This window comes from Polyergus mexicanus, unplaced genomic scaffold, assembly GCF_030449975.1.
Source record: "Polyergus mexicanus isolate NDT 795.1 unplaced genomic scaffold, iyPolMexi1.0 SCAF_8, whole genome shotgun sequence".
Lineage (NCBI taxonomy): Eukaryota > Metazoa > Arthropoda > Insecta > Hymenoptera > Formicidae > Polyergus > Polyergus mexicanus.
Window position 1 is genome coordinate 3890311 of NW_027223328.1, and position 21591 is coordinate 3911901.

A 21591-nucleotide genomic window follows, 5' to 3' on the forward strand; every position below is an offset into this window, starting at 1 on the left:
AGAGTCCAAGAAGGGAGTTGTTTAACGCGGTATCTAGCGGTCGCCGTTAAGCCGGTTTGCGCCACCTAACAGGATCGTTAAAATGACAGTAATGTTTCCAGCGAGAGTCGAAGCGGGACGGACGGACGGATGGACGGGAGGAGTCGTACATCAAAATTAACGACCGCCCGCCACTGCCGTCGTCCCGATTCTCCGATGCGCACTCTATCCCTCTGACGGAGTTGTTAATTATCGACACTTCCGCATACGTCCTCTCTCTTTCTCTCTCTCTTTTTGTTCAACTTCCGCGAGATTTAGATCCCGCGCCTCTCTTCCAACTCTATTAAGAGCTCGCGCTCGAACTTTCGATTCTCTGTAAACGCGGAATAATAAAAAGGTTTTTTTTTTAAATTTGTTTTTTTTTATCAGGGAAATAACGTATAATTTCTTATTATCTGCGTTAATTAAAAGAAAGATAATTAATCAGTTTAAAAAAGCTTTGTTGCCGGTGTAAAGATAACTCCTCTCACAAAAAGATAAGCACGCGCATTTAATTCTGGTAACTCTGGTATTATTACCGGATTATCCGGGAGTAATTTCAACAAAACCGAATCCCGTTTGCGGAAGAGCGGCGCGGCTCGTGTCGCGTTTAATCGCATATTTATTCACGAACACTCTTACGCGAGATACCTCTCTCTCCGCGAAATTCTTCTAACGCTAATTACGTCACTCGTAGCGGCTTTAACGACGATAAAAACGAGCGAAACGTTTGGATTAAACGGTCATCTTGTCTCGTCAGAAGAAATGTCGCATCGACAAATTAGAAGAAAATATAATTGCAAATTATTATAATTAAACGTAAAAATTCCCTGGGAAAACTTGGAATTGAGAAAATTTTTTTTGTACCTGGAGAAATCAGAGAATTCTCATAGAATTTTATTGGGACTCGGGGAATTAAAAAAAAAAAAAAAAAAAAAAAAAAAAAAAAAAAAAAACCGCACTTGAAACTTAAATGCTTCGGATTTTTTTTTTTTTTACGAGCGAAAAACTAGGAAACCCGTACAATAAAAAAATTTATTTTAGAAAATTATATTCTAAAAAATTTTTTAAATATTTCCTTTGTCTGGAATTTTGAATAAAAGTACCTGGAAAATCAGAAAATTTTTTTTACATAATTTGAATAGACATCCTGTTGTATTATTTCTTTATTTATTTATTTATTTTTTTTATTAGATACGATAATTTATATTTATATCTTTTTTAAATTTCTACTCACGGGTAAAAAGTAATTAAGGCATTGTGTAAACAAATCGCTCCAACGCTCACGTATTTAGATAATATTAATCAAATTAGTATTATTTTTGTCTCGGTTCGTGTATTATTTTGGTATCAGTTTGTACATGTCTGTAACAGAATTTTATTTGTTGCGGTTAATACAGTAATCTGAAAAGCCGGCATCGATCAAAACAACTTGGTTACTCGATATTGCCTAATTAATACGCAGAATCTAATTACCTAATGATAAACTTAACGGATAAACGTCAACATCAAGCAGCAAACATACAAATATTGATCATTGATTATAAACTCGCAGTCGTACATTGATCTATTTCTCGCGGTGTACCATATATACAGCAATCAAATTCTCCCTTGCAATTACATGATGCAGATTTCGAAAATCATTGACTAACATATAACATGAAAATAAATAACAATCTTTTATTTACGCCCGTATACATTTTTTATACGTCAGAGATGGATGATAATTTTTTGCGCGCTCTGAGACTAATAATTTTGGAGGTCTTTCGACACGGACATGACTAAAAAAGGATGTGTTATAAATGAAAAATATTGTAGAAAGATTTCTTTCTTCTTATGATATACACGAGAAATGAGAATTCTGAAGATATAATATACAATATTTTTGAACAAGATTTTACCGTGTATAGATTGTTGACGATTGGAATCTTAAATTTTACTAATCTTTCTATAAATTTATCTTTAGATTAAACGTTAGAGGGAAGATACCAAGATAAATTTTTTAAACCGGCTATCTCTATTTCTCGGCGCTGCACTTTTTATCAGATAACTAATATGAACTTGGTCTGCTTACTTAGTTCACTTATCAGAAACGCATGCTTATTGGTTGCTCGTTACGTATCTACTGAATCCGACTTGCATCGAGTTCCTAAAGCTTGAAAGTTTTTTTTTTGGTAATTTTTTTTTTTAACGAATCACAATCAAGAAAATAAATAAGGGCAAATGTTTATTATGATATTATCTTTATCTGTTTAATTTCTATTCTTGTACAATTATTTGTTGCTTCTAGAGGAAAGTTATCATTAGATATTTTATAAAACGATACACATTTTGTATGCTTAGTATATCGATATGGATAATCAATTTTTTTTTTTTTTTTTTTTTTTTCAAAATAGTTTCTGTATCAGTTTAAAAAATATAAATAAATATTATATTGGTTGATTTTATTATATATTTTTTTTATCTCGCATGAAAAAAATTTCGCGTGAAAAATTTTGGTTTTAAAGATAAGAACAAATATTCTTATTAAAAAATGTTTATATGTCGATTTTCGATAACTAATTTCTCAATTTTTACCTACTTTTGAAAAGTGTTATTTGCTTAAAGAAACAAGCAATAGAAAGGCAGTCTCTAATATAAACATCTGTTTATCTCTCTATCAGAGAGATATGAATTTTCATTTAAAATGTTTAACTAAGGGATAAAATGAAAAAATAAAATATACATACGTACAGGGTGTTAACAAAGCGCCCGTATCAGCAATTTTTTGAGGAAACAACGCATTTTTGTGAAAAATATTTCATGCAAAAATTGTAGAGCTCTAAGTGGCGCATTATATAATAATATTAGTATAAAAAAATAATTGTTTTTAAGAAAATTATTTACAATGTATTTTTCTAAACAATTATTTGTTTTTTTTTTTCTTATTGCACTAATTGATTTGTCTCATTATTCTGTACATAAAAGCATTACGGTAAGATTATCGAAAATTGAATATTTTACGAAATATTTTATTTTTTATATCAAAATATGTCAGATATTAAAATATAAAATAACTCAAAAAGTACTTAATGAAAAAAATGCTTTATTATAGTGTTTTGAAAAGCTCTCGAGGTAAGCTACAAGAATATGTAATGAAAAATAGGGGGTTCCCGTTTAAAAAATTCAAAATGATTTTTATATGACTTTGACGCTGCTATTCAAGGTCATACCAATATTGTTATATAATGCGCCACTTAGAGCCCTACAACTTTTGCAGGAAACATTTTTCACGAAAATGTGCTCTGTTACACCCTGTATATCGGTTTGGGTGTATCCACCTCCTCTCTTTCCGCTCCATGTAACGTCGAAAGGATCGAGACTATATGCGTGCAAGATGCATCAAAAATGAGTAATCATCGCTGAGCTAGGTGCATTGATCCGTTTGTCTCTTGATGCTTTCAGTGAGTGGGAGGACGGGGACCGGCGGCGCGTCCCTTTACGGACGTCTAGTGGCCGAGGAGCCCATGCCCTCCGCGGTATGCGGTGGTGCCGGTGCCGCGGGTGGCGGGGCTGCCGGCGGGGTCCCGCAGGAGACCCCCTCGGACATTCACGCCATGCAGGCCAGGATACCCCACAGGTTTCGCGATCCGGCGACGGCGCCCCTCAGGAAACTCAGCGTCGACCTCATCAAGACCTACAAACACATCAACGAGGTAAGGCCCCTTCCGCGTCTGTTCAGTTGATCTTTTGTATATCTTGTCTATATCCTTCTCGCGATTTTAAGGATGTTTTAGCTGTACAATATATATAGTAACAAAAAATTGTCAAAATTAAAAAGAAATTTATATCTTTTACATTTATACTGTTTGAAAAATTAAATACATAAATTCGGATTATAAAATGAATTAAAATATAATATAGTTTTTTAACATCTTTGTAAAAGAAAATCGTTGTAATTAATATTTTTCCTAATTTGTGACAAAAACTTTTGATCGTGAATACCTCCTGAAATCAACTGTAAGAAACAGGGGAAAAGAAAAAAAAAGTAATTCACAGAAAGAGAGAGAAAGATAATATTTTTCTACAATTTTTAGTAAATAATTTTTAAACGAGTAAGTGGGAATCTAAATCAAGTTTTGCACAAATATTTATTAGAGTTTTCTTAATATACGTATACAATTTTTTATTTTGTTGGCAACGTTTTTTTCCTTGTCAAATTTGTCAATAAATGCAATAATATGCGATTTTTTATAATAATCAGTACTAATTTTATACTTAAATAATTTCCAAACTGTTAAGAAATAATTGTGTTCATGTTTTGCACAGGTACTCGAAAGAAATAGTAAAACAGTCTACGAAATTTTCATACTTTTATCAATATTTTGACATATGACACACACACACACACACACACACACACACACACACACACACACACACACACACACACACACACACACACACATGCATCCTTTCTTCATAATAAAATAGTAAATTTTTATATTTTTGTTTTTCTCAAAATATTTTGTCTTAAATTTTACCAAAGAACACATATCAAGAGTAATTAAAATCTTTATTTTACATTTATATTTAAATTATGTATGCAGAGAACACATTATTATTGTACTAGTTGCCGTCGTGTCAAAAATTTTCTGGCAACGCTATAATTTTTACAAAAAGGATATCCAAAGTAGCAGAGAGAGAGAGAGAGAGAGAGAGAGAGAGAGAGAGAGAGAGACATGCGTTAACTCACATCAGGCTCCTCTTATTATTTCATTTTTTATCCAAAATATTGGATGATTGCATAAGTTCGTGCCCGATTTTCATAGATGGCATTAAGTTACTGCATGGTGGAGTTCTATTGTTTTCGTGTGGTAATTGTTGCTTACACCGAATAGATGACGTTGTCTTATGTCAATTTAGCATCAGACATTGTTCAGATAAGTCCATTTGTGCATAAGAGAAATCATTAAAAATGGAGAACTAAAAGGTGCACTTGCGGCATGTAATGCTATATGAATTTCGGAAAGGCGTGAGTGTTGAGATTGCACAAAAAAATATTCAAAGCGTTTATTTGGACCGCGCTCCTGCTCTCCGAACAGTCAAAAAGTGGTTTGGCAGATTTCGAAATGGTGATTTCAACATGGAGGATCAACCCCGCTCTGGACGGCCTTCTGGCATCGATGATGACATTGTGCATGCCTTAGTGGAAAGAAACCCAAGGATTACAACTGAGGATATTGCTGAGAGGCTGAACATCGATAATTCGACCGCTTTTCGTCATTTAAAAAAGCTTGGATACATTTCCAAGCTTGATACGTGGGTGCCGCATCTTCCACCACGACAATGCTAGGCCACACGTCGCTCAACAGACGCTGCGAAAACTGCAGGAGTTGCAATGGGAAATTCTGCAGCACCCGCCATATTCTCCAGATATTGCGCCTTCAGATTTTTATCTGTTCCGGTCTTTGTAGAATAGTTTAAATGGCAAGAATCTCAATTCCGAGGAAGCTGTCGAAAACCACCTTACAAACTTTTTTCAAGAAAAACCAAGTTCTTTCTTCAAAAATGGAATCGACAAGCTTATAGATGGTTGGAAAACCATCGTAGAAAAGAATGGAGACTATATAATTGATTAATAAAAGTGTTATCTCTAAAATATAATCCATTGAAGTTTATATTTAAATCGGGCACGAACTTTTATGCAATCACCCAATATAATTGTGGAAAGTTTCCGGGGTTAAAAGCGACTCTCGTTCGAGCGGATTCCGAGTTCTTATATCGACCAGGCACGGAGATTGAGATATCCGAAAATAAAGTTACAGGGTTACCACGTGCATTGTTTGTTCGGTTACTCCCACACTTTGCGCGAGATGTGATAGATGCGCGTGTCTATATCTGGATTATGAGAAAATAGTCTATCGTAACTTATCGTGAATCGATTGCAAAATTAGCTTAGAATGTTAATTATAATGAGAGGATAGCTTGCTATATACAATTTACAATATAATACAATGTTTAGAGCAGACGATTAAACTAAAAAATTTCTCATTTAAAATTAATAAATTCAAATTCTAATCTAGATTTACATTAATATAAATTTATTATGTAATTGTTACAGAAACAATTATTTTGATCTTTCCTTGATATTAAAATTCACGTTACTTCTATCGATATAAATAGCAATATATATAAAAAAAAAGGATATAGAAGTGATCAGCAATTATCATGCAACTTGTAAACAATTTATTTTGGTTGTATTTATATATATTTCGTATTTGTAGGCAAATTATTATATATACAATCTTCATCATTTTCCATAACATTCAAGCCACGCTTTTTTTTCCTTTCATTCTTCGAACGTTCTTAAATAATTTGCAAGTTGTTTCGGATGGCATTTTTCAAGAAAAGAGATTTATCATCTACTCGCGTGTAAAATATCTTTTACATAAAATATCTTTCTTGTTACAAGTGCTTTTTATCATGATGTTTTCAAGTCGGGCCCCTCTCAATAAATTAATCGGTAATTATCGAATCTATAAATAATACCGCAGTAAAGAAATCAAGAGTTAAGATTTTATTTTCAAACAAACCAACTGAGTGAAGATCGTAAAATGCAGATTATTTATCCTCCTATATCGGACAATCATAGGGTGCGATTGTAGTAAGCGACAATTATCTGATCGTGTAGGGAAAAAAAAAAAAAATGAATGGATGGCGAAATCGCGATAGCCTGGGGAGCTTCCGTTCCTCGCGACTGTCACAGCTGATTGGACAATTATGGCATCACGGATGACGTCAACGATAATGTAAACGTATCTCTCGGAAATGTATGGGACAAAGGTGGGATCGCGAGTCGGCGGAAAGTCGCGGCGCCCACGCCCGAGAGAGAAACGAGATATGTATATGTATGTACCGTATGTAGTTCAGGAGGATGCTTCTTGGATCGCCCCATCGCGAGCGTGTAACGTGGGAGGAACGTGGGGTTTATTTGTGCACCTTATACGAAAAGTCGTTAGACTCTTACCGCATCGTAGAGATCGCGTTTCGCCTTTATTTTTTGACGTGAATCACTAGGTGTCTGAATTTTCTTTCTCTCTTCTTTTTAATTTTTACAAACTCTAAAGGATCTTTATTTTTATAAGTATTTATGAATTTATATAATTTTTAATATCAAACATAATTATATTCACTAAAGTGATTTTCACGATGGAGAATCCATTAAATATTTAATGCCTTTTTGCGTAGAATTAAGAAATTTTTTTACATAACAATTTTATATTAATATGTAATAAACAAAAAAAAATAGTGTCGATTATATCATTCAAGTTCTTCAAAGTTTCTTGGATTTTGAATAATATTCCAAACAATTCGAATTTTACTTTATGCATTTCTAATAATACGATGTCTTGTGTGCCTTGAGTTCATCGCTAATCGTTAGTGATGAGTGTTTGAATTTTCTTTCTTTTTCTTTTTCTTTTTTTTTTAATTTTTAGACAAACTAAAGGATTTTTATTTTTATAAGTATCTGTAAATTTATACAATAATAATTTTTAATCATTCAGAAGGTATTTCTTACAATGGAAAATTTATTAATATTTTATATCTTTTTGCATAAAAGTAAGAAATTTTTATACTAATATGTAGTAAAGAAACAATAGCGTTGATCTAGTCTAGAATTTTTATATCATTCAAGTCCTTCAAGATTTCTCTGATTTTAAATAATGTTCCAAGTAATTCGAATTTTATTTTATATATTTCTAATAATACCATTTTGTGTGCCCTGAATTCGTCTCGCTAATCATTAGATAACAATTTTAATCATAAAAGTAACAAATTTAGCGCGCGCGCGCGCGAGAGAGAGAGAGAAAGAGAGATTCTTCGACGTTTGGTAATTAAAATAAATAATTATCGAAAATCCTTTATTATTCGGCTAAATTTTTCGATTAGATCATCCGCGATAATTATATACATACGTCGATTGGAATCGGCATTTCCGTATTTCCGAAGGACGAATTATCGGCGATCGAAGATATGTTCCAAGTCTGATAAGATGCGTGGCCTGCCGTTGCATCAAAGCCGTGGCATTTTATCAAGGGAACAACGTCGATGCGCTATCAATTGTCAGATGATTCCCGGCGTGGCGCCGCGATTCTATTTATCCGTAACGATCGATTGAGCGCGATCGAAGAGCGATAAGCTCGAGGGGGCATTTGCTATATTTATGGGGCGATGATATGTAATTATACGGAAGGCCCGGAGAGTCCTCGCATTGTCCTCGTGACTTTGATATGCGCCTTTCGCGTTGTCAATTCCTTGAATTCTTCAGGGCTTTAAAAATCATTCGCCCGTGCAATTCGTTATGGCGTGAGATGGACAAAATGGGACGATGGAGAAGAGAAAGGCCATTTTCCGAAATTGCTAAAAGTGTTTCGAAAATGCGAACGACAAGTACAACGGGGCTCAAATACCTTGCGCCCTACTTTGTTACGGCAGTTTTAGTAATTTCGAAAAATGGTACCCTCGCGATTCTTCCAGATTAGTCTATTGTATCGATGAAGAACGCGTATCTCTCTAAAACGAAATATGTCATACGAGCTCGATTTCTACTAAAAAAATTTGTACCTTTATATTAGATTAAAATTATTTACTTTTGCGGCTATACTTTTCAAATTGGAGAGAATTGTATAAACAAGGTGTCTGGGAAAAAATATGGAAAATCTGGAATTTTTAGGGGAGTTTTTTTTTTGGCGCGGGTGGGGGGGGAGGGGTTCGAGGAATTTAAAAGCAAAAAATTCTCTAATCTAGCACTAGAAACTTAAATGGCTTTGTATTTTTCCCTTGTATGAGTCAAATATATTAGAAAGCGGATAAAGAAATTTATTTTAGGAAATTGCAGGAAAGAAATCTTTAAAATATTTTCTTTATCTGGAATTTTGAATAAAAATATCTTAAAAGACGAGGAAATTTTCAGGAAGTTTTTTTTACACGATTTGAGTAGATGCTTTAAAAAACCTTCACGCACATGTTTGTGACACTAACTCGATATACAGGGTATCCCATTTTAAAGGACCCACTCAAATATCTCAGAAACATTGCGTTAAATCGAAAAATGTTTCAAACAAAAGTTGTGTGGCTTCTCAAGGGGGCAATAACAATTTTTTTTTCTATACCAATTGATTTGTCTCATTATTCTGTACATAGAAGTATTACGGTAAAATTATCGAAAACTGAATATTTTACGAGATATTTTATTTTTTATATCAAAATATGTCAGATTAAAATATAAAATAACTCAAAAAGTATTTAATGAAAAAATACTTTATTATAGCGTTTTGGAAAGCTCTCGATGTCAGCTACAAGAATACGAAATAAAAAATGGGGTTTTCCATTTAAGATTTTAAAGTTGACCTTCACATGACCTTCAAATGATTTTCCAAAGTCAAATCATTGTCACCATCTTATGGCCCCCTTGAAGCCACACAACTTTTGTCTGAAACATTTTTCTCTTCCGGGCTTGGTTTTTGAGATATTCGACTGGATGGATTAAAATGGGCCACCCAGTATATATATATATACTTACTTTAATTAATAATAAATAATTAGCACATCGCGTCTCGTAAGTTCGTTTCTCGTGATCGATCGATCGATCGATCGATCGATTTAATGGGTCGAGAATTCTGTCGAGAATCCGACTCCCGCCAAAGAGATTCGCGCTTGGTAACCCAAGTGGTCGACCGAAGCCATTAACATATCCAAAGTGGTAACTGGTAAGCGGTAAGAAGGCCGAAAAGAGAGAGGAGAGAGAGAGAGAGAGAGAGGGATCGACAGATCGTGGAAGAAAGGGGAAAGAAGAAGAAGCGCGTGCCTTTTGAAGGAGAAGACGGCAGGGATGAGAGGGGTGGTTAGGGAGAGAGCCGGGGCCTGCGGAGTACGCGGAGCCTGTAGCTCGTCGTTGAGTGCATTCCAGCGGTATGAGGTCCATCGACGTCGGAATCCTGCATATCCATGGATACAGGTCGACTAGAGCTATGCGCTTAGGTGCCATCCGTGCCCGGTCCATAACGGTGCGGTCTCCTCCACGAGCGGTCGCCACGTCCCACCGATTATTCGCGGAATCGTAAGTTCCCGGAAAAAAAAAAAAAAAGGAGCGCGTCTCCGAGGCCGGATATTACCTCCGTAGGAAAATCCCGAGTCTTATCTCGGTCGCGGTCGCCCTTATCGTCGCGCTCTCTCCTTGACGATTTATCGTTAATGCCTTAGCTAAGTCCACGTTTATAAGGAATAATCTTCAAGTGATATTTTTTTCAATCCATGCATGCGCATACGTATAGGTATGAAATCTTTGTCTAAAATATTTGATAAAGAAGGGATATTATAGTGAATACACTAGTGGGTGTCGTCACGAATAAAAAAAAAAAAAAAAAAAAAAAAAAAAAAAAAAAAAAAAAAAAAAGAGGTGATTGATTGCAGAAAGGGGTTTGCGATGCGTCGTGAACCTGTTGCATGTTTCAAAGTTGTAATTTTTTATAAAGACGCTGAAGTGTACGACGCGTGTGATTAATAATGGATTTAGGCTAACATTACAGATTTCAATCTATAGATTGAGCGCAAAATAATAAAGGGGTTACCGCTGGGCGCGCGATGTCGATAAAATGCAACGATTCACGCGCCCTAACATTATGTTTCGCATATCGCTGAATATTTCATACACTTATTTTCAGCAACGTCACGGTAATGTCGCGAAAAATATTTACGATCGCTGTGCATTAGAGCGATATTTAGTATTAAATACAGAGTGCATAATTAGGGAACGCAAACGGCCTTTTTTCTCTCGCAACATCATAATGAGCATAACTATACGAAGAGCAATTCCTGTTCTCTTGGAAATGAAAATCAGAATTATCTCAATATTTTTTTTACCTTACCTAACTGGATATAAAAATGATAGTGATCTTTATTTTTTTTTTTTTTTTACTTTTCCAAATCATTTTATTTCGAATTCTTTAGCCATTTTTTTTTTTAATTATTATTATTATTATTGTTAGAAAAAAGTTTGATCGTGGATGCTCTTTTTCGCTATTTAAAATTTTCTGGATATTATTATAAATAGAAATGTGAGATATCAAGATTTTGTGTGCGATCTTATGAAGCTTGTGTCGAGAAATTCTTTTCGACGTTATATACCGGGTATCCCAGAATTAGACTGACAAATTTCAGGTGGTTATAAAAGCAAATCGAAAGAAGCCAGTTTTTTTTTCAAAAATCCATGTCCGCGAATGAGCCGTTTCGGTACTTAGAGTATCAAAGATTGACGAGGGCAAAAATCTTCTGGGGAAAAAGGGAAAAAAAAAATCAAAATTTTATTAATGTAGTCAAATAAACGGGTTTTTACTATGAAACTTTTGTATAAAACATTCTTTTATATCGTATAATTTTCGAGATATATTCGATAAAAACGAAAGATCGCTCTACATTACGAGGCACTATTTCATCCCTCCTTCCTTAGAATCATTTTTGGGCCGCAGCAAATTTCTAAATTCATCTATTTACCACCACCCCCCTCCCCCCCCCCTCTCTCTCTCTCCCGACATGTGTGTAAAGTCTCATCGAGCTCAGAATTTTTGGGTTCGCGAGATTACCTTATTAAACTCTTGACATATTGTAGATTTATTGAGAAAATTGGCTTGTTTTCTCGATGTCCTTCATAATCACTTTAGCATAATCAGTTTAGCGGTTTTAATTCTGGGACACTTTGTACATTTTTCCCCCCCAAAGCCAAAAGTCATATCACTCGTGATCGGCAACTTGTGCGCGCAATATTGCGCGACACGTGGCGCGCGACGCGGTAAAACAATTCTCGTGTACGGTAGCCAATAAAATCAATTCGCTCGCCGGAAAACAATTGACAAGGGCGCGAAATATTTAACATATATACGAGAAGCCGCGAAGCGGTGGTACTCGTGTGTTGCGAGACAGACGCGAAAAAAGGATGAGCAGCAAAAGACGAGGCAAGGAAAATAATCCGAGAGAGTTCTCTCTCTCTCTCTCTCTCTCTCTCTCTCTCTCTCTCTCTTCGCCAAGTCTTCGGAATCAGACGATATGTTTGAGCGAAGGGCACGGGGTGCGCCGCCACTCCCTAAAAAAGTTCATACTCTTTCCTCGGAATCTATTATAATATCGTCTCCTTCGAATAGACATCGAGGGAAAATTTCGCGAGCCACACTTTCGCGAGATGATAATATTTCCAGTCTTGCTATCGATCGCGCGCTAATTCCGTCGTGTTATCGCCGTTGAATCGTATTACGGCTTTCGGCAATTACACACGTCGGCGAAGTGTTATTGTGACATGTCATTTATTCTGAGAAAGGGAGATGTGTGTAAGATCGGTGAATAATGCTCGAGTCAAATGCTTCTCGTGTTGAAATTATAATTCATTAAGCTGGGCACATTTATTTTGTCGAATACTTTTTGAGATATTGTGTAAATAGCTCATTTTTACGTTCTAATGGTTTTTTTTTTTTTCCTCTTGACATTATACGATTAGCATTATATTGTTTTAAGGTCTTTGTGAATTTAATATTTTAATTGCGTTATTGATTATAATTCAAGAATTCTTAAAGCGATAGCTTTTAATGTATAATAACTCCCATTTTTTAAAAGATTATCAAGGCGCAAGAGAATGCATAGAGAGTTCTCTCATTAAAATCTCATTAAAATTAACATAAAGTGAATTGATTATCGTGTAGGTAAGTTTGCGATTTCCGGCTCGCCGTACGAGATATAAGTCTGAATTATACACGCAATATTTTGGATTTTACTCAGTCGAGTCTTAATGTGGAATCAGGCAGCAGGGCTGGTTAAATTTAAATTCAAACGTTTAAATTTGAAATTAAATCGGTTATACAGCCTGACCTCGTGGATCGGGGGTCGAAAGTGCAACCACCGCGCGTCCTTTCCACGCGTTCGTTCGCGACTTCTTTCTCGTCTTCTAATTGTAATTTATAATTTTGTAAAGAATCTAAATTTAAATAATTTGAAGTAAAAGTTTAAGCAAACAAGGTTTACCGAAATTTAAATTTTTAAAATTCTAAAAAGTAAATGTAAAGAAAATTCAAAAAAAAATATCTCTGAACTCTCTATTGAAGATAAATAATCATTGGGGGGGGGGGGGGCGATTGGCGAGAATCTTATGGCAAGATCGTAGGTCGCGTGTTAGGAAGGCAACGAGGAATCGAATCTCATCGCTTCGAAGCGCTCGTCACAAGTCAGAATAGCTTGGCGAATAATTAATAAGACGACCCAGATGCCATCCGTTCATTCCGCGTATACATATACGTACGTAAGGACTCGTGGCACACTGGAGATGCCGCCTGAGTGGAAACACTTCGGAATTCAATGTACATTGCGCCGACGAGAAAACTACGCCCATGATTGTTAATTCTAATTAAGGGACTTTACATCTAGGAAGGATCTAATAAACGGATCCGAGACAATTATTTAGCTATCGATGAAGGAAGGTGAATAATTTTATCATTCGAACATTTTTTTTTTTTTTTTTTTTTGGCGCGTCCTGCACCTAAAGATGTCCGTGTCATATGTCAGACATTGACAAAAGCATGAAAATTTCTGAGCACAATTCTCTTAACGGTTTTAGAAATTATTTAAATTTAAAGTTAGTATCGATTCTGATGAAAATCGACAAGGAATTTGACGAGAAAAAAAGGAAACACTGCCAACGAGATAAAAATGTTTACATATATTAAGAAAACTCTAATAAATATTTGTGCAAATCTTGATTTAGACCCACTTACTCGTTCAAAAGTTATTTACTAAAAATTGTAGAAAAATATTCTCTCTCTCTCTCTCTCTCTCTATAAATCACTCGGGGTGTTTTTTTTTTTGTTTCTTCCACTTGATTTCAGGGGGTGATTACGATCAAAAGTTTTCGTCATAAATTAGGAAAAATGTTAATTACAATTATTTTTCTTTACCAAGACTTTTACGAATATTATTTTCTTTTTAAATCATATTATTTTATAATGTTTTAATTCTTTTTATAATCTAAATTTATTTATTTGATTTTTCAAACAGTATAAACATAAAAAATATGTTGTTTTTTTTTTAATTTTGACAGTTTTCACTATTATTATACGGCCAAAATATTCTTAAAAACACATTAGAAAACAATGTGGACGCTGTTTATTGCATCGCGTAACGTAATATAATGTTATGTTATGATGTGTGCGAGACATGGGTTGACGGAAACCGTCTTAAGGCACTTTCTGAACTTCTCCGCGAAATCCTTGGCGGTGTCTGTTAGCCTGTTTCATGCGTGCGCGCCATAATGCGAGAGAAATATTCAAGGACGAAGGAAGAAAGACGCAAGAATGGAGTTGAGGCTGCGCGAGATTAGCAGAGAAGCCTCCGCGAATTAACGGCCGTAGGTTTTTCTCACCCTTTCCAGCAGTCATAACTAATAGCCGCTTCTCCTTGTCGGGTATTTTCGCAAAAAATCGATCGTATAACATGGAGTTCTTTCTCGACTCTTTTAATAACAAATAATAGAAAACATTAATTCGAAATTTAAAATTTTAATACAAATATCATGGAACTATTGAACTAAAACTATCGTACTTTCTTTATTTTGAATAATTCCATCAGTCGTTTAATAAAAAGTTTCGAAGTCGTATTATCTATCTCTTAAAATCGTACGAGTTGGATTAGTTTTCACGGGAATAAATGGACCGCATTTCAAAGAAACAGGTTTCTCTCTTTTCTTTTTCTTAAATCATTTTTATTTATTTTATTTTATAGGGCACTTGAATGATATACAAGTGATTAAAATGAAAATCTGTCGCTCTTGCAGAATATAATATTTCATACAGAGTTAAAAATTTGTGTTAAATTTAACACACGTCCCAAAGAAATTTTAATTCGACATGGATATGTTGAACGGTGGTGACACTAATAGTATGTCAATATTTTAACATAAAATAAATGCACACCTCTAAGAAATTTGAAATAAATTTTGTGTAAAATCAACATATTTTTATAATGATAGAATTAACTTGGAAAAATATTATTGACGGTCTGTAGTTACGCTCGCTCCTATTGTAGAATAAAATCAACATTTTTTTTCTGTAAATTTTAACAGATAAATCCTATCACTAATAATACAAAAAACATATCTATTGTAAAATTAAAATTAAAGATAGATGCACATTGTGTTATTTTAATATTTTTTGAAAACTGAATATTTTACGAAATATTTTATTCTTTATATCAAAATATGTCAGATTAAAATATAAAATAACTCAAAAAGTACTTAACGAAAAAATACTTTATTCTAGTGTTTTGGAAAGCTCTCGATGTCAGCTACAAGAATACTAAATAAAAAATGGGGGTTTCCATTTAAGATTTTAAAGTTGACCTTCACATGACCTTCGAATGATTTTTCAAGGTCAAATCATTGTCACCATCTTACGGCCCCCTTAAAGCCACACAACTTTTGTTTGAAACATTTTTCGATTTAACGCAGTGTTTCTGAGATATTTGAGTGAGTCCTTTAAAATGGGACACCCTGTATATATAAAAAATTTATTGAATTATATATGCTTTATATAAATATATATGTGTGTACACTTGTATAATCATTGTGATAAAAAAAAAAAATTAGTAAAACGAAATCTTGGAAGGATTTTTCCAAAGAATATCGGCAGGAATAAGTGAAAAGTTCTGCACAATCAAAACATACGGATATAATCGCAATTGCGTTATTTAAGGATTTGTCATATGTCAAAATATTGACAAAAACATGTAAATTTCGATGTTAGACTTTTACTATTTCTTCTACGTATCTGTGCAAGACCCCTGAACACCATTCTCTTAACGATATGGAAATTATTTAAGTTTAAAGTTAGTATTGATTCTTATGGAAAATCGCGTAACATTTATTGACGAATTGGACAAGGAAAATCCTTGCCGACGAAATAAAAATTATGACATATATCAAGAAAACTATAACAAATATTTGTGCAAAACTTGATTTAGATCCACTTACTCATTTAAAAATTATTTAATAAAAATTGAAGAAAAAATATTATCTCTCTCTCTCTCTCTCTCTCTCTTTCTTTCTTTCTTTCTCTCTGTAAATTATTTTTCTTTGTTTCTTGCAATTGCTTTCAGAGGATATTCACGATCAAAAGTTTTTCTCATAAATTAGGAAAATTATTAATTACAATTATTTCTTTTTCTTTTAGACGTCAAAAACCATATGATTTTGCGATACCTAAACTTTTTTTATAATCCGAATTTATTTATTTAATTTTTCAAATAGTGTAACGTAGGAAATGTTTTCTTTTTTTTAATTTTGACAGTTTCTTGCTACTATTGTACAGCGAAAAAATATCCTTAACGTGAAAGGAGAGAAAATGACAAGAAGAGAGGAAGGAAGGGAGAGAAAGATGGAGACAGGGATAGAGACAGAGTGACAAGCGAGAGGTGACGAGAATCTGTGTGCACGTGAAATTCGATGTAAATAGGTTAAAATAGAATCTCGTTCTAATGTCCGTCTCTCGACTGAGCTTGATGTGCAGCTAAGCGTTACATTTTATGCGTGCTTTGGCGAGGAACGCGGACGGGAGGGAAGAGCGAACTACCGCTTCTTTCCGAGTGTGATAGGATAAAGGGAAGGGGAAGGTAGCCTTTAGCGTTTGCCTCCTTGTTTTGCGTCGTCCTTCCGTGAAAATCCGCCCTAATTTTACTCGGGCTGAAATCTCGCCGAATCCCTCTGTCAAATTCGCGACGGCGCGCCGGCACCTTTCGCACAAAGGGATAACCGATAGTCGCCGGCCGTTTGAGGGGTCCTCTCCTACTTTTTCGGGCCGACTCTCCGCCTTGTCGTCCTTGAAACTTCGATCTACTCCTCGGAACCGTTCAACGTTCGATGATCGAAAAACGAAGGGCCGGTGGAACTTTCCGAGGATTCTTCCGTAGAATCGAACTTTGTGAAACAAGATAGCACGGGATACGATAGTTCCTCTTAATATTTCAGGTTTAATTTGATCCTCACGTATCTACCTAACGATTAATGTTATTATCCGTTTGCAACTTTTATATTTTAAATCATTTTACATTATTTTAAATCATTTTACAATTTCAGAGAATTTGCAAGAAGCAACGAAACTTAAAAAAAAAAAAATCACATTCGCCAAATATATATATATTTTTTTTTTTTTTCGGGGATTCACCGCGGGGTCAGTGGCGCCGCCCGTTGCCTCGCGGAATAAATCATACAGCTGGGGTGCGACCGCGAAGGAGGAGGAGGAGGAGGAGGAGGAGGAGGAGGGGTGGGGGGCACGAGAGAAGAGGGCTCTAATTTATCACGCCCGCGCTTTGATAAATTATAGATCCACTCGGAAACAAGAAGGGAGCGAATCGCGCGTTCCTCTCTCTCGCGAGCGTCAATTATCTATATAACTTTTCTAAACCCATTCCGAGAGATCTCGTCGATAATTTCACTCTCGAGGCGGATTTGCCTCCCGCGCTCTAGTCTCTTTCCCTTTGTCCGTTTCTCCATCTCCTTCTCTCGATCGCATCTCTCTGTCGTCTATGCCGAAAACTTTCCGTCGACCGTTTGCTCGAGCACGGTGACTCAGAAACGCAGTTACGACCTAATGCTTTTCTGCACCCTGCGCATTAAAACTGATCTCGAAGCCGAGAATATATTCTCGATTCGTTCAAGAATGAATTATTTTTGAACTGGCAAAATACGCTGCTGATTTTAAAAGAGACCTTCCAAAATGTCACGAGTAGATTTTTATTGCATGCGCGATCTTTTCTTTTTTGCAGATATATATATCTCATTAAAAAAAAAAAAAAAATGAAGCGATGATAGACTAAAGCGTCAATTTTGAATATTTTATATATATAAAGAGCACAGAGGACATTTATAATATTGATTGAATAAAAAATTCTCGAGAAATCAGAAAATCCTCTCTCTCACACATGCAGATTCAATTAAATTGTGTGGGACTTTTTGTTTTAGAAGTGAATAAAATTGTGCTAAGAATATTAATTTTTTCTTCGAAATATCATATATAAACTGCAAAATAAAATATTTCCATTCAATGGGGAAAAAAAAAAAAAAAAAATCAATACATTAACGTTGATGAAAATTTTAATTTACTGGCGTAAATCAATCATTGAATCATTAAATGATTTATTCGTTTATATCTTTTAACTTCTCGCGATTAAAAAAGAAAAATTCTTTGTAAATAGTTAAATTTTCATCTTTCTGTCCTCTGTATTCGTCGATGGTTGTATGTAATGTGTCGCGCGCGACATTGACCAGACTGTGACTTCTACGACTGTCTGTTTCTCGAAGCGAGAGAAGGAAGAAGTGGCACATAGAAGAGACGTTCCGGAAGGTCGCGAAACGGCCGCCGCCGCTGCCTGCTTTCTCGCTCCTTTCGTCTGTCACTTCATTCATGACTCGGCTTGGTAGTCCTCCCGATCACGTTTCTTCTATATCTCTATCTCGCTCCTCCTCATCGGTCTCTTATTTCCTCAGGGTCGGAGCGATGCACGGAGTCGCCGGTCGGTCGTTCCGGACGTCGTCCCGTTAACCCTTTTATGGAATCGGAAAAATATCTTATAGCGACTTCACTGTCTTCGATACGCGTATACGTCGATGTACACAGAATGCCTTAATACTTGAGAATGAACTTTGGTAATTGCTGATGACATTGTTGCGATAAAAAAAGTGACTAGTTTATATGTAAAATCTGAAATGTAAAAATTTAGAAAATGACAACGAGCATATATCGGTCAATTTTTTTATTGTCGATTTATTTCAAATATAACGAAAACAATCAAATATATATTCGCGAAAAATAAAAGCATTCGTTGGAGCTTCGCTAAATAAATCATTATCATGAAAGAAAAATTATTAGTTATTATAATTTTTCAATTTTGTACATTATACATTTTAGCAGATAAATTTCTTTCAAATAAAAATCTTTATTTCAAAATGATTGAATAAAAATTCAATTTTTTTAGAGACATTTTTCTAGAAGAAATTTAAGAGACTGCAAATCAGTAAAAGAGAATCTGAATTTTACCGATCGATGCATGAAGAGAAATCGCTTTTTTTAAATTATTATCGCGCGTGTTCTCATTGAAATACATACAATGGTATCCAGATATTTTGAATCGGATATCTTTTTTCAAGTCTACCTAGCCATCCTTCCCCGATGATCACCTTCTATTTCACCTCCTTCTTCCTCCTATCTTTCCTCTTATTTTTCTTCCTCCCTTCCTCTCGTTCTTCTTCCTCTTTGCATTCCCCGAGACCTGTACGACCTTCGTTTCAATGAGGCAGATATTCATAACGGCTTCGTGGTCGTCCAATGACGTAGCGTTCCTTCGTCCTCTTTCTTTCTCTTTCCCGAGGACATCCTCCTTCGACAGGCTGTAAAAAAAAAAATATATATGTCATTCCGCAACGTTGACTCGCGCTACGGATGCTTGTAGATGATCCATCATTTGTGAAAATATTAAAGAGAGATGAATACGTGTAACAGTTTTATTCAGAATCCGGGATAATTTATAATTACAAGTTCAATATAATTGGAAAATTTGAAGATTGAAAGATACATTGGAAGATAAAACATTTCAATCGCGCGTAATTTCTTACAAATAATGTCAAAAGGAGACACGATCGCATTTTGCAACATATCGTGGACAGATTCCGCATAGGATTTATCTAGGGCAAAACATTGAAAAGAGATGCGATACGTGCATTGACACGCATATATTATGTAAAATATATACAGGGTGTCCCATTTTAAAGGACCCACTCAAATATCTCAGAAACACTGCGTTAAATCGAAAAATGTTTCAAACAAAAGTTGTGTGGCTTCAAGGGGGCCATAAGACGGTGACAATGATTTGATCTTGGAAAATCATTCGAAGGTCATGCGAAGGTCAACTTTAAAATCTTAAATGGAAACCCCCATTTTTTATTTAGTATTCTTGTAGCTGACATCGAGAGCTTTCCAAAACACTATAATAAAGTATTTTTTCATTAAGTACTTTTTGAGTTATTTTATATTTTAATCTGACATATTTTGATATAAAAAATTAAATATTTCGTAAAATATTCAGTTTTCGATAATTTTACCGTAACACTTCTATGTACAGAATAATAAGACAAATCAATTAGTATAAAAAAAAAAGTTTCTAAGAAAATTACTTACAATGTATTTTTTTAAACAATTATTTGTTTTTTTTTTATATTTGCCGGGAACTGATAGAAATTAAATTACTTCCTGTATATCGTGACAAAAAATATTATTCATCGATCTATATATTTAATATCTCTTTTCCTGACTGTTGAAAAATTTGTGTTTCTACCAAATGTCCCAAACGGTGCGCACAAATTTTTACGTTATATTAACATAATATGTTAAATGGTGACACTAATACTATGTTAATATTTTAATACAAAATAAATGCAAACCCCTCAAAGTAATTTGAAATAAATTTTCTATAAAATCAACATATTTTCAATGATTAACTTGAAAAAATGTTATTGACGATCGCTCCTATAGTAGAATAAAATCAACATTTTTTCCCGTAAGCTTTAACAGATAAATCTTGTCATTAATAATACGGAACACATTTATTGTGTAAAATTGTAAATAGATGCACATTGTGTTATTTTTACATTTTTTTTTTCCCAGTTTTAATAATTTATCACTTGAGTTCGATTAACACGTTAGCGATATGTTAAATTAACACACGAATGTGTTAAATATTTAACAGAAAAATATAAACCCACATAATTTTCAACAAGAAAACACGAGTTTTCCAACTGTGTTCTCTTGCTTTTTTTAATCCTTAAATGAAAACAGCGAGCGCCACACAAACCGTGTGTCAACGACCTGTGGTAAATAGCGTTTAGGCATTTTTATGGACCAGTTTTATTAACGCAATGCGGACAAAATTGCGATAAAGCAGGGCGGAAAAGCGGCTCGTGCGGAATGTAAAGCTAACTGTCGTGCGTGACGTCGTCCGCGTCGGAATTTATGTCGACCCGTCATCACCCAGTCAGCTGACGATGTGATCGCGTTTATACGCTCCTCGGCAAGTCTTACCATGTATGTACGTGCCTTTTAATATGTATATGGTATGAACGACGCCTACTATATTGCCGAACGCGATTTATAAATAACTCGTCGAGGTTTTCCCTTTTTGCCAACAAGAATCGCGTACGCGAAAGCGGGAAAGTTCGGGAAAATTCCATTTTGTTCGGAAAGAGATTGTGGCAAGTCTGTGTCCCGTTAAACGCGCTGTCGCTTACCAACATGTGACTCAATAGTAGAAATATGACGTGTCTAATAATATACTTTAATATAAGCCATTTGTGCGTGTGTGTAATTCTAAAAGTCTTATAAGATCTCTCTTTTGCGTTTTCTTTTATATTTATTTTATTTTTCTAAAATAATTTTTAACGAGAATTTAATTGTTTACAAAATGACAAGTTTAGAAGAAATATTGTGCTTCTTACACAATTAGTTTTGCATT

At 34.7% G+C, this 21591-nt stretch overlaps 1 protein-coding gene across 1 annotated transcript in view; it reads left to right on the plus strand.

The window, feature by feature from the left end:
• Nucleotides 1-3437: 3437 nt before the first annotated feature.
• The window catches only part of Mnb (minibrain), a 32552-nt gene continuing 14398 nt past the window's right edge, over nucleotides 3438-21591 (plus strand). Inside the window, exon 1 of the mRNA XM_070300078.1 lies at nucleotides 3438-3713. Coding sequence (XP_070156179.1) covers nucleotides 3453-3713 — 261 coding nt within the window. The 5' untranslated portion in view covers nucleotides 3438-3452. The remainder of the gene's footprint in view (nucleotides 3714-21591) is intronic.